The sequence below is a fragment of the Clinocottus analis genome, unplaced genomic scaffold (assembly GCF_023055335.1).
Source record: "Clinocottus analis isolate CAN_PGR_092001 unplaced genomic scaffold, fCliAna1.0.p SCAF_116, whole genome shotgun sequence".
Taxonomy (NCBI): Eukaryota; Metazoa; Chordata; class Actinopteri; order Perciformes; family Cottidae; genus Clinocottus; species Clinocottus analis.
Genome location: NW_027175839.1, coordinates 13,320 through 29,498, shown reverse-complemented (window position 1 = coordinate 29,498; position 16,179 = coordinate 13,320). Strand labels below are relative to the sequence as shown.

At 48.6% G+C, this 16,179-nt stretch overlaps 1 protein-coding gene across 5 annotated transcripts; it reads right to left on the bottom strand.

The window, feature by feature from the left end:
- Positions 1 to 7,399: 7,399 nt before the first annotated feature.
- On the bottom strand, positions 7,400 to 16,124 carry asb7 (ankyrin repeat and SOCS box containing 7). Of its 5 annotated transcripts, none has more exons than XM_068571741.1 (5): positions 15,723 to 16,124; positions 14,886 to 14,936; positions 13,973 to 14,184; positions 11,221 to 11,826; positions 7,400 to 9,183 (listed from the first exon to the last, which is right to left on the bottom strand). In XM_068571741.1, exons 2-5 carry the CDS (start codon positions 14,921 to 14,923, stop codon positions 9,044 to 9,046), a joined length of 996 nt encoding a protein of 331 aa, XP_068427842.1. In that variant the 5' UTR covers positions 14,924 to 14,936; positions 15,723 to 16,124; the 3' UTR covers positions 7,400 to 9,043. The 5 variants fall into 5 exon arrangements, with proteins under 5 accessions (XP_068427842.1, XP_068427840.1, XP_068427839.1 ...); XM_068571739.1 differs by having other exon boundaries at positions 14,886 to 14,988; positions 15,887 to 16,124; XM_068571738.1 differs by having other exon boundaries at positions 14,886 to 14,985; positions 15,887 to 16,124.
- Between the last annotated feature and the right edge of the window lie 55 nt (positions 16,125 to 16,179).

Below are 16,179 nucleotides of genomic sequence, written 5' to 3'. Positions count from 1 at the left end.
GTGTTTGTACGTGAACTTCTATTTGTGTGTTTGTACGTGAACTTCTATTTGTGTGTTTGTACGTGAACTTTTATTTGTGTGTTTGTACGTTAACTTTTATTTGTGTGTTTGTACGTTAACTTCTATTTGTGTGTTTGTACGTTAACTTTTATTTGTGTGTTTGTACGTGAACTTCTATTTGTGTGTTTGTACGTGAACTTCTATTTGTGTGTTTGTACGTGAACTTCTATTTGTGTGTTTGTACGTGAACTTCTATTTGTGTGTTTGTACGTGAACTTCTATTTGTGTGTTTGTACGTGAACTTCTATTTGTGTGTTTGTACGTTAACTTTCCAGTCGTTGGTGAGTGAAGCAGGAAGCCGTTCACGTGACGCTCAGTGCTGCCGTCCCTTCAGGCTCAGTGCTGCAGGCTCAGTGCTGCCGTCCCGTCAGGCTCAGTGCTGCCGTCCCTTCAGGCTCAGTGCTGCAGGCTCAGTGCTGCCGTCCCTTCAGGCTCAGTGCTGCCGTCCCTTCAGGCTCAGTGCTGCAGGCTCAGTGCTGCCGTCCCGTCAGGCTCAGTGCTGCCGTCCCTTCAGGCTCAGTGCTGCCGTCCCTTCAGGCTCAGTGCTGCAGGCTCAGTGCTGCCGTCCCTTCAGGCTCAGTGCTGCCGTCCCTTCAGGCTCAGTGCTGCAGGCTCAGTGCTGCCGTCCCGTCAGGCTCAGTGCTGCCGTCCCTTCAGGCTCAGTGCTGCTGCAGCATGAACACAGCTCACTTTGGCTTCACAGAACAGAAATGTCAGCTACTTCCTGTATTGTACGGCGGCTCTTCTCTCATGCAGATGAGTCCTTCAGGCCCTTCAGGAGGTTCCTGAAGTCTATTTATGGACCAGAGAGAAGAATAGAAATGCTGAACTAACTCTACATCAGAACTTTGACAGTGGACGTCGTTCAGTTGGGATCGGATGTGCAACAAGAGAACTGCTGAAGGACTATTTCCATTTCCTGGAAGCCATTGAGGACTGAACCTTGGTCTTGTGTGAGGACCGAGTCAGAGTTTAATACCAGAAGCACATCAATGTGTTCGTTGCTTCAAGGCTGTGTGACTCGTCAAGCTCTTTGTGTTGTTAGTTATGAACATGAGATTTGATTGATTAGTTGTTGTTTGTTGACCTTGTAAATATATATGTTGTGTTTTGTGTTTCTATTAAAGTTTTATTGCTGGAAAAAATACTTTTTAGCCTTTTCTTGAAGTAAATCTAAATGGTCATATTGACCTGCAACAGTAGTTTCCAGGTAAACAGGTAAACATAGTGAGTAGTATACGTACAGTACAGCATCCAGATCACTGCAGCGATGGAGCAGAAGCAGGAAAGGAGGCAGCAGCAGCGCCATGCAGGAGGTAGGAGAGAGGAGACAGGAGAGAGGAGAGAGGAGACAGGAGACAGGAGAGAAGAGACAGGAGAGAGGAGACAGGAGAGAGGAGACAGGAGACAGGAGAGAGGAGAGAGGAGGTAGGAGAGAGGAGAGAGGAGACAGGAGAGAGGAGAGAGGAGGTAGGAGAGAGGAGACAGGAGGTAGGAGAGAGGAGGTAGGAGAGAGGAGACAGGAGAGAGGAGAGAGGAGAGAGGAGAGAGGAGACAGGAGGTAGGAGACAGGAGAGAGGAGACAGGAGGTAGGAGAGAGGAGACAGGAGAGAGGAGAGAGGAGGTAGGAGAGAGGAGACAGGAGAGAGGAGACAGGAGGTAGGAGAGAGGAGACAGGAGAGAGGAGAGAGGAGACAGGAGAGAGGAGAGAGGAGAGAGGAGACAGGAGACAGGAGACAGGAGAGAGGAGACAGGAGAGAGGAGACAGGAGGTAGGAGAGAGGAGACAGGAGAGAGGAGACAGGAGAGAGGAGGTAGGAGACAGGAGACAGGAGAGAGGAGACAGGAGGTAGGAGAGAGGAGACAGGAGGTAGGAGAGAGGAGAGAGGAGACAGGAGAGAGGAGAGAGGAGACAGGAGACAGGAGACAGGAGGTAAGAGAGAGGAGACAGGAGAGAGGAGAGAGGAGGTAGGAGAGAGGAGACAGGAGGTAGGAGAGAGGAGAGAGGAGACAGGAGAGAGGAGAGAGGAGAGAAGAGGTAGGAGAGAGGAGAGAGGAGACAGGAGAGAGGAGAGAGGAGACAGGAGAGAGGAGACAGGAGAGAGGAGAGAGGAGAGAAGAGGTAGGAGACAGGAGGTAGGAGAGAGGAGACAGGAGGTAGGAGACAGGAGGTAGGAGACAGGAGGTAGGAGACAGGAGAGAAGAGGTAGGAGAGAGGAGACAAGAGAGAGGAAAGAGGAGACAGGAGAGAGGAGAGAGGAGAGAAGAGGTAGGAGACAGGAGGTAGGAGAGAGGAGAGAGGAGACAGGAGAGAGGAGAGAAGAGGTAGGAGACAGGAGGTAGGAGAGAGGAGACAGGAGACAGGAGAGAGGAGAGAGGAGACAGGAGGTAGGAGACAGGAGGTAGGAGAGAGGAGGTAGAGAGGAGGTCGGAGAGAGGAGGTAGGAGAGAGGAGAGAGGAGACAGGAGGTAGGAGAGAGGAGACAGGAGGTAGGAGAGAGGAGTTAGGAGAGAGGAGGTAGGAGACAGGAGGTAGGAGAGAGGAGAGAGGAGACAGGAGGTAGGAGAGAGGAGACAGGAGGTAGGAGACAGGAGACAGGAGGTAGAGAGGACAGCATCAGCAGCACCATGACAGAAGACCAGCTCCATTACTTACGTCTCGCTAGTTTAGGATTTCTTTGTGGAGCTCCTCAGATATCAGAGCTTTCTGCCTTTCACATGAAGATAATTATAATTCCTTCATGTTGCCTAAAGCATATTTTGGTTGAGCAGCGTTTCTTCAGGTGTTCCACTGAACAGCTGATTAGTGTTCAAGTTTAATCTCCAGTTTAGTATCTGCACAACAGCACGTTGAGGGATCCTCCTGACATCAGAGGAGCATCATGAGAGCATCATGAGAACATCATGAGAACATCATGAGAGCATCATGAGAGCATCATGAGAACATCATGAGAGCATCATGAGAGCATCATGAGAACATCATGAGAGCATCATGAGAGCATCATGAGAGCATCATGAGAGCATCATGAGAACATCATGAGAGCATCATGAGAGCATCATGAGAACATCATGAGAGCATCATGAGAGCATCATGAGAGCATCATGAGAACATCATGAGAGCATCATGAGAGCATCATGAGAGCATCATGAGAGCATCATGAGAACATCATGAGAGCATCATGAGAGCATCATGAGAGCATCATGAGAGCATCATGAGAACATCATGAGAGCATCATGAGAGCATCAGAGGAGCATCATGAGAGCATCAGAGGAGCATCATGAGAGCATCATGAGAACATCATGAGAGCATCATGAGAGCATCAGAGGAGCATCATGAGAGCATCATGAGAGCCTCATGAGAGCATCATGAGAACATCATGAGAGCATCATGAGAGCATCAGAGGAGCATCATGAGAGCATCATGAGAGCCTCATGAGAGCATCATGAGAGCATCAGAGGAGCATCATGAGAGCATCATGAGAGCATCAGAGGAGCATCATGAGAGCATCATGAGAGCCTCATGAGAGCATCATGAGAGCATCAGAGGAGCATCATGAGAGCATCATGAGAGCATCAGAGGAGCATCATGAGAGCCTCCTGCAGCAGGACGGAGGTGAACACCACATGGACCAACAGTGATGACACAGTGAAAGCAGTGGATGTGATCCAGGAGGAGTGTTGAGAGGCTGTGAGGGACGGAGAGGTCGGCATCAGAACGTTGCTGCTCCTCTCGGTTCTGCCTCAGTGGTCTTCTGCATCTGGGAGGACACTGAAGTTCTTTCAGCACAAAATGAAGTCCTGATAAAGTGGAGCGGCTAACAGCTGGCAGGGGGCGGAGCCCGCCAGAAAGAGCCTCTTTGTTGTCTCGGCGCTCAAACAAGGTGACCAAACGCCGCCGCTGACCCGGCTCCTGGACCGGGCCTGAAGATAAAGAGTCCCTTGAGGACGCCCGGAGGAGACGAGCCAGCGGCAGCTCCTGGAATGCCTCTTCATTTCCTGGAGGACGAGGTCGTGTCACTCATCCTGCAGCAATCGCACACCGGCCTGAGCGGGTCTGCAACGAGGCAATCAAACCATTTTCTTCAGCGTGAAGAGCATCGGGTCAGAGGAGCGAAGCCCGATGCTCCTCATCCATATTTTACTGGACGTGACGTCAATGTTGTGATGTTGAGTTATTGCTGGATTCAGGAGGTTCTAAGGAATCTAAAACTGTATGCTAATCCCGTGTAGCTTCATGCTATCGATATGAAACGGCATACTTTATAAACTCGGGTGCTTTCACAAGTCGCTCTCGAGTCATGTTTATGGTTTATGTTCATATTTATAGTGGAATAGTGTCATAATGTACTCATATTGACATGTAAGGACGTGCTGTCTGACGTCAGAGGGTTTGGACTCAACGAAGAGCTGAGCTGCATTTTAGTGTTTCTGGGGTCCAGAAGTTTAACCTTTTGGAATTTTAATACCCAGCATGCCCCATTCAGACAATCTTTTGGCATTAAATATGTAATTTTTCAAATTTTTTAACCTAAAAACACAGTTTCTTGACTGAAGCTCCTTCCTAACAGGACAAGTCTTTGTTTTATTGTGATTGTTGTTCAGGTTCTGGTTCTTTAGGTCCTAATCTTTCCATAAAGGTCTTATTGACGCTCCAGGAGGCTTTTTGGGGAATCTGGTTCACATCATGCTGGATGTTCATAGTTACCATCAGAACATCTTTTACATTTTTTGGAAGATATTCATTTTTTCCCAAGACTTTGCTGAACAAATACAAACAATAAACACAAGTATTGTAATAATTTGGGGTTCCTATGAGGACTCACACAGGATCAGAGGTCTGGAGACAGTTTCACGGGTTCATTTCTGTCGTCACCATGAAACCTGCTTCACGTCTTCATTCGGTCCAGTGAGCTAAAGAATGAGCTCAACGCGTCTGGAACAATAGAAACGCATTGTTGTGCTCTCACGTTGCAGCAAAGCTACAGGACTTCACCTGCACCTGAAGCAGCGCGTGACTCACTCAGGTGGGACAGGAAGAAGCTCTCTGGTATTTTTAGCCGCGCTGCAGAGACTCCGGACAAAGCCGCCATTGTTCCTCCGCCTGGCGGCCCGCGGGCCACAGAGGGACGCCATTGTTTCATCCGGTAACGCTACCGGAGACCTGCTCGGCGACTGCAGCCCGGTGCAGGAAGACAGGGCGGATCAGACGGGTCGCCGGTTCGAGTCCCGCCGAGGACGAAGGAGAGGAAGCAGAAACCAACTCCTCTAGGACGCATTCCAGAGGAGGGAGGGAACGAGGGAAGGAGGGAAGGAGGAAGGAGGGGAAGAAAGAAAGGAGGAGAAAAGAGAAAGAAAGGAGGAGAAAAGCTTCTGTAAAGCCAGACAGCGCTCAGGAGAGAAGCTTCTGGTTGTTTGATTTTATTTGGGTGTGGAGGCGGACAATTAAATATGTGGTCATAACACAGACACACACACACACACACACACACACACACACACACACACACACACACGCATTTAAAACATAACACAGGAGGAAGGATAAGAGCTGAAATTTGACACTTTAAGGCTTTGTGTCAGCTGTTTTATATTATGTGATATATATATATATATATATATATATATATATATATATATATATATATATATATTCCTCTCTGACTCTCTGACATGGGGAAGATGAATCTCTTCAGTCTCTCCAGAAGCAGCTGTGACGCTGCAGCGCCTCCTGCTGGACGCACCAGTTCACATCTCTATTCATGAGAACGTCTCCACCAGTATGAGAGACTGGGAGGACTGGGTACAACGCCGCGTCAAGCTAACGTCAATGTCGCGTTAAGCTAACGTCAACACTACGTTAAGCTAACGTCAACACTGCGTTAAGCTAACGTCAACACTTCGTTAAGCTAACATCAACACTACGTTAAGCTAACGTCAACACTTCGTTAAGCTAACATCAACACTGCGTTAAGCTAACGTCAACACTGCGTTAAGCTAACGTCAACACTGCGTTAAGCTAACGTCAACACTGCGTTAAGCTAACGTCAACACTTCGTTAAGCTAACATCAACACTACGTTAAGCTAACATCAACACTGCGTTAAGCTAACGTCAACACTGCGTTAAGCTAACGTCAACACTACGTTAAGCTAACGTCAACACTGCGTTAAGCTAACGTTAACACTGCATTAAGCTAACGTCAACACTGCGTTAAGCTAACGTCAACACTACGTTAAGCTAACGTCAACACTTCGTTAAGCTAACGTCAACACTGCGTTAAGCTAACGTCAACACTTCGTTAAGCTAACGTCAACACTACGTTAAGCTAACGTCAACACTGCGTTAAGGTAACGTTAACACTGCGTTAAGGTAACGTCAACACTGCGTTAAGCTAACGTCAACACTGCGTTAAGCTAACGTCAACACTGCGTTAAGCTAACGTCAACACTACGTTAAGCTAACATCAACACTGCGTTAAGCTAACGTTAACACTGCGTTAAGCTAACGTCAACGCAGAGGTCAGTGGGTTGAGGCCCTGACGGCGTGGAGGTCACAGCGACCTCACGCGTCCTTCACTTTGTGAGAGAATCAAGACGTCTGAGATCAGTTTTGAGGCTTGTCGGGTTGTATGAAGGAGCTTTGGTGACTCTGCGTCATGTTTTCATGTTTTCTGAGGGAGGAAATGGAAAACCTTCATATAAATAAATGTGTTGACTCTAGAAACAAAAGCACGCTCAGCCTGTTCAGAAACGACGTCACTTCTGCAGCAACGCAGCTTCAACTGGTCTCATGTCACAGCATCCATGTGGAGACCAGGACGACCCGTCACTGGCTCTCAGGGCGAAGGCAGACCGGACGGATGCAGCCCCTGAAAACAGGACACACACAAGTGTGTGTGTGGTTGTTGTCTAAACGACACACTGGCTGTTCATCAAATGTTTCATTAAATGTTGAAGTGTTCATCTCAGTTCTCCTGCAGAGCTCCAGGCTACGGAGCCAGATCAGTGTCAACAATGGCAAATGCACAACAAGTAGAAATATATTTGTGATGTTTTTACATTGATATAAATCACTGGAATGTATTTGTGAGTCTGTCTGTGTGCATTTGTAAATCCAATATATTTGTGTATTGTTCTGGATGCATTTGTCATTGTTGAAACTGATCTGACCTCATACAGGTCTGCACTCTGTGTCTCGATCCAAAATGTGGAACCGACACGTTGATGCGTCGTTAGAGTGGATTTGTGAACACAATGTGAACACAATGTTTTACACAACGTCACCACGGGGCCTAAAAACATGCAGAGACAGAAAAACTTTTCTCCTGTGGCATGAGGAGCGTTCAAATCCCAAATCCTATATTTTATTTTGTCAAAATGAAAAAATTCACAGTATAATCTCCACAACAGAGTTAACCTGCAAGAGATGATGAATTTTAAGAAAGCACCCAACATGTCCGCCATGAAGCTCTAATGTTGATTCCAAATGGTTCTCATACAACAGACTCCTTGAACACACACACACACACACACACACACACACACACACACCAAATTAAAAATACTTTTGTCACACCAAACAGATCACAATACTTTCCAAAAACTTTAAATACATTAAGAATACCAGAGATCGTCGCTTAAATAAATTCTACAAAAATATCTGTTGTACATGTCGTATATTTACATCTGGTGGCGGTCGTGTCAGTGTTTTTATCCAAAACCGTTCCTGATGGTCCGTGGTTCCATGAACAGCGTTCCAGAGTAAAAGAGGTTCTTCCAGAACAGAGTTCTGTCACAGTGGAGACTCGAGCGTCAGGAGGCGGCTTCACCGCGTCAAACTTCAACTACAAAACCGTTTCACCGGCGTTACCTGCTCGCTCGATATTATAAAATACAAATGCACCTGTGCGAGTTGTTCTCCCACATGGGGGCAACACTGGAGGGATGTGTGAGTGACTCTAACCCTGTGCGTTAGTGTGGACTGAAACACTCTCTGACTTTGTTGCAGCACACAAACGAGTCCCAAACCTCAACGCTGAGGTCATAAACAAGTTCCAATAATCTGGCAGTGAGCTCACGTTGCTGGTACGACACGTCGATGTTGCTCTTTTTCATCTCATGTCACTTTAAAAATGGAGAATTTAAGATGTGGCAGAAGCAGATTGAAGATAGAGTAGGTCATCTTTAAAAAAACACATTTGTTGAACTTATCGTTGAAAGCTAACAGCAAACCATGAATCAAAAGGTTTGACAGGAAGTTGTAGTGTAATAAGTCCGATCAGCTGTTGTAAACGACTGTCAAAGAGACAACTAGCTAGCTAGCTTAGCTCTGATTAGCCAGCTGTTGCAACAGCACCAGCATGTTTAATAACTTCAACACGCTGGAGATGCGGCGGTGAGTCAGAGGTTTGGGACGAGGCTATTTGGGGGAATTTCAGTAAGTAATTTATTTCTGCTCTTCTTAACAATTTTTCAAAAAGGAATGCACATAAAGAATAAATAACAAAAGGAATAAAGCATTAAATTAAATGGAAACACAAACAACACAACCTAAAGTGATCTCACTGTTGTGTGAGGAAACAAACTCAGGGAGTGTTTTGTTCTTCTTTTAAAGCTATTGTTATCCAAGTAGTTTAACACTTTGCTGATTTTAGTCAGAAAGAAAATTGGAGTTTAGCTTCCTTTAGCTCAGTAAAAAGTAAAAAGACTTGGCAGGTATGCACTTGATGACGAGGATGACGCCATGCACATGTGTACAGTGACAACATGAATGGAAATGCTAGCTGCTAGCTTCTTTTTTACCCCAAAAGACCAGAACATTGCTCAACCAGGCGGGTCCGTTCCCTCCCTCCAGCCAGGAGGCGTCAGAGACTCTTGACCCGAGCTCGACGGACCCGTGGACGTCTCTTGCAGACGAGGACAGTGATTGCATAGTCTCCATGAGCGACGGCGGAGAGTCGTTAAGTCTTCTGTCGCTGTCGGCTCTTCACACGTTGTCAAACTTGTGTTTTAAATAGTCTTTCATAACCTTCGCAATCGGTAGATCCTCCAACAGCTTCAAGCTCTGGAGGCCGATGCAGTGACGGATCTTTATGCGGCACAAGTCCTGCAGAGTCCGAGGTTGTCCTGAAAGAGCAACGGAAACGGTCATCACACAAAGATCACACAAAGATCACACCAAGATCACACAAAGATCACACAAAGATCACACAAAGATCACACAAAGATCACACAAAGATCAACGCCCGAGTGGCACTTCAAGACTTCAAGAGGCTCAGGCCTCACCCAGTCATTGGTGCAATGGGTTTTTGGCTTATTGCAGATACGTCGTTATTGGGTAGCATTATGCCTCCTGGAGGTAGCACGCAGGAAGTAGCATCCTGCACGAGGTAGCATCCTGCACGAGGTAGCATTCTACAGGAGGTAGCATTCTACAGGAGGTAGCATCCTACAGGAGGTAGCATTATGCAGGAGGTAGCATCCTACAGGAGGTAGCATTATGCAGGAGGTAGCATTATGCAGGAGGTAGCATTATGCAGGAGGTAGCATTATGCAGGAGGTAGCATTATGCAGGAGGTAGCATCTACAGGAGGTAGCATTATGCAGGAGGTAGCATTATGCAGGAGGTAGCATTATGCAGGAGGTAGCATTATACAGGAGGTAGCATTATACAGGAGGTAGCATCCTACAGGAGGTAGCATCATGCAGGAGGTAGCATTATGCAGGAGGTAGCATTATGCAGGAGGTAGCATTATGCAGGAGGTAGCATTATGCAGGAGGTAGCATCTACAGGAGGTAGCATTATGCAGGAGGTAGCATCTACAGGAGGTAGCATTATGCAGGAGGTAGCATTATGCAGGAGGTAGCATTATGCAGGAGGTAGCATTCTGCCTTTTGTAATGGTTTTAAAGATGAAACATGGAGCCTCGTATGTCACAAAGAGCGTAGGGTTTGTTTGATGTGTTTTCTTGGCGTTGGAGGCGTTGGATCAGGACGCTCTACACGCTGCAGTGTTGGACAGGAGAACCCAGAGGGGGAGCAGCGCTGACGCGAGCAGCAGTTGAAAGGGCCGGCTGCCTGTCACAGGGTGGGACGAGCCTTTCATGCATACCAGTTAATCCAGGAGGCAGAGCTGTAATCAATAACCCACAGACATGCGATCTGGCCCAGGGATCGAGTCTCTGAAAGGACTTGTCTGAATCCCTGCACAGCTCTTTGATATCAAAGATATCAAAGAGCAGGGGGCAGCGGAGGAATGCAGCCATTGTTCCCTCCATCATAAAGCTGCAGGTACTGTGCTCTCCTGTTCCCCAGCCTGGGATTGTTCTGAGGCTGAGCACCACTCATTATGCCCGCCTGCTGGCAGGAAGCCACCTCCACATGTTCTACTTCCTGCTCACACGCTGGGACACTTGTTGGTGCTGAACTTGTGATCCTGTTTTACTTTCACAGATTTCCTTTAAGGGTCGAGAGCTCAGATGTCCTGATAGTCTTAAAGTGTCCATACGAGGGCCGAGGAGCACAGGCTCCACCCCAGTTATGTGTTATATTATATTATGTTATGTTATATTATGTTATGTTATATTATGTTATGTTATATATACACACCATAAAACTCCACACAGAATGAAAGGTCCTTGAGGTAATCTTAGGTAACAGTAAGTTTATAAAAACCCAGATTCTGTATGAATAATTTATTTAATATCTGCAGACGATTTATTTATTCATCCCCAAAAATATTTCATTAAATTATTGATTACAGAAAATTACTTTATGACTCACCGTGAAGGATTTATAGTAAAAGGTTTAAGTTAAAAAGTTGAAGGTTTAAGTTACTTTATGAAGTTACCTTGAAAAGTAACTTCATACTTAAAGTTACTTACTTAAAAAGTTACTTAAAGTTACTTTAACAAGTTTTTTTTAAAGTTACTTTAAAAAGGTTGAAATAACTTTTTAAAGTTAAGTAATGGTTTAAGTTATTTAGTATGTGTGACACTAAACTTTCTGAATGCTTTACATTTCTTTTATAAAGTTTATTTAAAACTTCTGAGGTTTTATATGTTGGAGATAAAAGGTTGTATGATTTGTGTTGTTGATAATATTTTGGAGTGTGTGTGTGTGTGTGTGTGTGTGTGTGTGTGTGTGTGTGTGTGTGTGTCTCACTGGTGGCTTCGTGCAGGAAGTCCAGACACGGCCGTCCGATGCCGGACATGCTGACGGACACGGCGACGGGCGTCTGGCCCTCGTAGTTGCGCGTGTTGGCGTCGGCGCCGTAGGCGTGCAGCATCTGGGCGCAGAGCACGTCGTCCCTGAGGGCCGACAGGTGCAGCGGCGTCTGGCCGTCCTCCAGCCGGCCCAGGTTGGTGTCGGCGCCGCGCTGCAGGAACATGCGGCAGTACGAGTGGTTGCCCTTGATGACGGCGTAGCGCAGCAAGAAGCCGTTCTGGATGTCGATGTTGGCGCCGTGGTCCAGCAGGATGCGCACGCAGCTGGAGCGCTCGCGGATGATGGCCAGCTGCAGCGGCGTGGTGCCCTTGTCGCTCAGGGGATCCACCTCGGCCCTGAACTCGAGGAGGAGGCGCACGAACGAGTCCCGGCCGTAGTGGGCGGCCACGTGCAGCGGCGTCCAGCCGTCGTTGCTCTTCGCGTTGATGATGTCGCCGCGGAACTCGGACTCCAGCATCAGCCGCGCGATGCGCGCTCGGCCGTGCATGGCGGCGTAGTGGAGGGCGGTGAAGCCGCCGATGAAGTCCTTCACTGTGGGGTCAGCTGGAGGAGGGGAGGGGGGGGGGAAGAAGGAGGGGGAGGGAGAGGGAGGGGGAGGGAGAGGGAGGGTCAATCAATACCACAGTCAACACTACCTGACCTCTAGAGCCGTGAGTCTCAACTGGTGGACCCGATTTCAGTGGGTCTTTACCCCCTAGAGGTGGCATCACGCCCCCTAGAGGTGGCTTCACGCCTCTTAGAGGTGGCGTCACGCCTCTTAGAGGTGGCATCACGCCCCCTAGAGGTGGCATCACGCCCCCTAGAGGTGGCATCACGCCCCCTAGAGGTGGCATCACGCCCCCTAGAGGTGGCTTCGCGCCCCCTAGAGGTGGCTTCGCGCCTCTTAGAGGTGGCATCGCGCCTCTCAGAGGTGGCATCACGCCCCCTAGAGGTGGCTTCACGCCTCTCAGAGGTGGCATCACGCCCCCTAGAGGTGGCTTCACGCCCCCTAGAGGTGGCTTCACGCCTCTTAGAGGTGGCGTCACGCCTCTTAGAGGTGGCATCACGCCCCCTAGAGGTGGCATCACGCCCCCTAGAGGTGGCATCACGCCTCTCAGAGGTGGCATCACGCCCCCTAGAGGTGGCTTCACGCCTCTTAGAGGTGGCGTCACGCCTCTTAGAGGTGGCATCACGCCCCCTAGAGGTGGCATCACGCCTCCCAGAGGTGGCATCACGCCTCCCAGAGGTGGCATCACGCCTCCCAGAGGTGGCATCACGCCCCCTAGAGGTGGCATCACGCCCCCTAGAGGTGGCGTCACGCCTCTTAGAGGTGGCATCACGCCCCCTAGAGGTGGCATCACGCCCCCTAGAGGTGGCGTCACGCCTCTTAGAGGTGGCGTCACGCCTCTTAGAGGTGGCATCACGCCCCCTAGAGGTGGCATCACGCCCCCTAGAGGTGGCATCACGCCCCCTAGAGGTGGCATCACGCCCCCTAGAGGTGGCATCACGCCCCCTAGAGGTGGCTTCGCGCCTCTTAGAGGTGGCGTCACGCCTCTTAGAGGTGGCATCACGCCCCCTAGAGGTGGCATCACGCCCCCTAGAGGTGGCATCACGCCTCTCAGAGGTGGCATCACGCCCCCTAGAGGTGGCTTCACGCCTCTTAGAGGTGGCGTCACGCCTCTTAGAGGTGGCATCACGCCCCCTAGAGGTGGCATCACGCCTCCCAGAGGTGGCATCACGCCTCCCAGAGGTGGCATCACGCCTCCCAGAGGTGGCATCACGCCCCCTAGAGGTGGCATCACGCCCCCTAGAGGTGGCGTCACGCCTCTTAGAGGTGGCATCACGCCCCCTAGAGGTGGCATCACGCCCCCTAGAGGTGGCTTCACGCCTCTCAGAGGTGGCATCACGCCCCCTAGAGGTGGCATCACGCCCCCTAGAGGTGGCATCACGCCCCCTAGAGGTGGCATCACGCCCCCTAGAGGTGGCTTCACGCCTCCTAGAGGTGGCATCACGCCCCCTAGAGGTGGCTTCACGCCTGCGTGATCAGGTGATCAAACATCCTGATATTAATCCTCTTGAGTTGCACTTTTTGTTGAATGTATTTAGAATCTGTGGAGAAGCTGCTGCTCCAGACAGACTTCAGTAAAGTCAGAGATTCAGAGAGTTTTATCAGGTAAAGTTGGTTCATTTCAGTCTTTTTGAAACTTCTTCTTTGTTGTTTTGTTTAGTTTGTGATGAAAACTGTTAAGTTTGTTTAAAAATGGCTGAAGATTCTGATTTGTTATGTTTTAATATCTCGTGTCCTGAAGACATACTTTGTGGTTTTTAACTAAAATGCAGCTGGTTGAGTGTAAAAGGGAAAAGTTCCCCTCTAGCGCCACCAGCTGGTCGTGTTGGTTCATCATTAAACTTCTTGTGCTGCATACGTATCCTGTACCGTCTCAAGTTATAGAAACTACAACCTAAAAGTAAGAATGTTGTATTTTAAGGTGTTCAAACTATACATCCTGATATAGATTCATATTGGCCTGCCGTGTGAAGAGCCTGTGACGTCACGTTATTGTTCGACCAACACGAGCTGAATGAAGCGTCTCCTCCAGTGGAACGCTGACCTCTAGTGTTCAGACTCGTCATGACATCGTGCTCAGCAACAGTGAAGCCAAACCTCAACAAGCCAGCCGTGAACAATAGAGAAGACAAAGCCTCTGACCTCCGTGCTCCAGGAAGACTCGGACACATCGCTCCTTTCCTTTGGCGGCAGAGAAGTGCAGCAGCGTCCAGCCGTTGGCGTCGCGGATCTTGGGCGAGTACCCGTGTTCCAGCATCCTGCGGACCGTGCAGACGTCGCCCGCCGCCACCGCGGCCTGGATCTGCAGCTCCTCCTGGAGCTCCGGGTTCCTTCTGCAGTGGTGGTTCAGCATCCTGCAACACGACGGGGATGTTCATCTGGAGCTAGCATGTTAGCAGCGTTCACGCACACTCTGGCCGCTGGGTTTACAGGACTTTTAGCCACATTTCCAGGAATTTAAAGCACATTTCTAGGACTTTAAAGCACATTTCCATGACTTTAAAACAAATATTCATGAGTAAACATTGTGTGAAATGTGTGTGTAAACAGTAAAAAGTGATAAAAATGTAATCTTTAAACTAACGAGGACAGTTTTTCAAGGACTTTTACACTCACTCCTGTACCATTTAAAGTCAACGACTTTCCAGCTTTTCCATGACCGTAAGAACCCTGACTATCAACATTTCCTCCCATCCAAAATAATATGCATACTTCACATATATGTGCTATTTAAACCAAACTGAACATTTTATAAAGCGCCTTGCAAAAGGAGCTGGTACACAATCATATCATAGAACATCTGCAGAGCTCTTCCTAGTAGTCAGATAGATTAGATTAGTTAGATGAAGCCGACGTGACACCTTCTAAATGTAATCAGACGTCAGTTCAACACCTGTGCAAGAGTTGTACTGTGTTGTCCAGGTACTTTAGGGGGTGTGTGCAGGTTCTGAGCACATGGAGGGTCAGAGGTGGTTTATCTCACGTGGTTTCTGTCCTTCAGAGAAATGACTCAACTTGTTGTCTTCCACACTCAAAGTAAAAAGAAATGATTTACCTTTTGACAAGCTGGAGAGACGGGCTTCTCTTAGTCATATCGGAGCTGCACCTGCAGAGACACAGCCGCACTGTGAGGATGGAGAGGACCAGCAGGACCTCTGCTGCAACACACACACACACACACACACACACACACACACACACAGTTATAAAAACATAATCATGTTTATTTGATGTATTGTTGATGTATTGAAGACTTTTTGTTTGCTGCTTTTATTGAATTGAATTGATTTAATGGTATATACACGTCAGCATCTCACTGCTGCATTTGATTACTTTTTCTACAACTTTGGTGATATTTTCCTGCTTCTTGCCTGTTTCATTAACGTTTTAAAATGGATGTTTTTAGTTGTTTTGCATCCAGTGTTCTTCTGCGTGGTGTTAATGTTTTAAGTGAAGCCTCACAGATGAACTCGTAACGTCACACACTGTTGTGGATGCGCTATGCACACAATACTACAAAGTACCACAACAACAACACCACCGATACGTGACAGGGACGTTGTCTCAACTCGCTCATCAACAAGGAGCTCAGGTTTAAACGAGCTTTCTTCTGGATCGCATCCCTCTTCCTCTCACAGCAACGTCACCTCTTAGCTTGATGAAGCAAAACAATGGACAATAGACTTTACATGCTAACAAGCAACAACACAAACAGCTCGACAACTCTCAGCAGCGGACGCAGCGCAGCGGGCAGAGGGAGACACTTCACCTCACACAGCCATTCAAACAACACGTCATGAAGGAGGGACTGTGTGACACAAACCCTGCGCTTTAAGCCCGTGTGTGGCAACTGTTAGCTAACGCTGGCTAGCCAGCAAGCTAACTAACTCACCGACGCTAGCCTGCTAGCTTGTGTTGACTTTAGTGTGACGTTGCTCGCGGCAGCGGCGCAACTCCGGGGAAAAGCGCGACGCATCGACGTTAAAGTTGACTCCACGTGTGTACCGAGAGGAACACGACAGCTCGGCGTCTATAAAACAAAAGACTTTAACATACTTGACAGACGCTGAGCCGACGGTTAACCGAGCCAATCAGCTTGCAGGCAGGAGGAACCGAGCGGTCAGAGCGGCGCATCCCCGTCGCTGAGCTCCATCACCGGGCGGCGGCTCGCGGGGCTTCTCTACGCGTCCGCCGGGACATCGCTGCTCATCACCTCGCTGTTGAACAATCCGCTTTAACAACAAAGTGTGTCTGTGAACACATCAGCTTTCCGCCAGCAGCAGCAGCAGCAACAACATACTACTTCCGGCGTCTCCATCCCTTCAGAATAAAAGCACAACTTCCTCCCG

Bases quoted from the DNA above. Each gene is read 5' to 3' on its own strand.
- asb7 (XM_068571741.1), bottom strand. From the start codon at position 14,923: ATGACTAAGAGAAGCCCGTCTCTCCAGCTTGTCAAAAG. The intron at 14,185-14,885 runs GTAAATCATTTC...GTCGTGTTGCAG, and splicing joins TCTCTCCAGCTTGTCAAAAG to GATGCTGAACCACCACTGCA. The intron at 11,827-13,972 runs GTCAGAGGCTTT...CCCCTCCTCCAG, and splicing joins AGTCTTCCTGGAGCACGGAG to CTGACCCCACAGTGAAGGAC.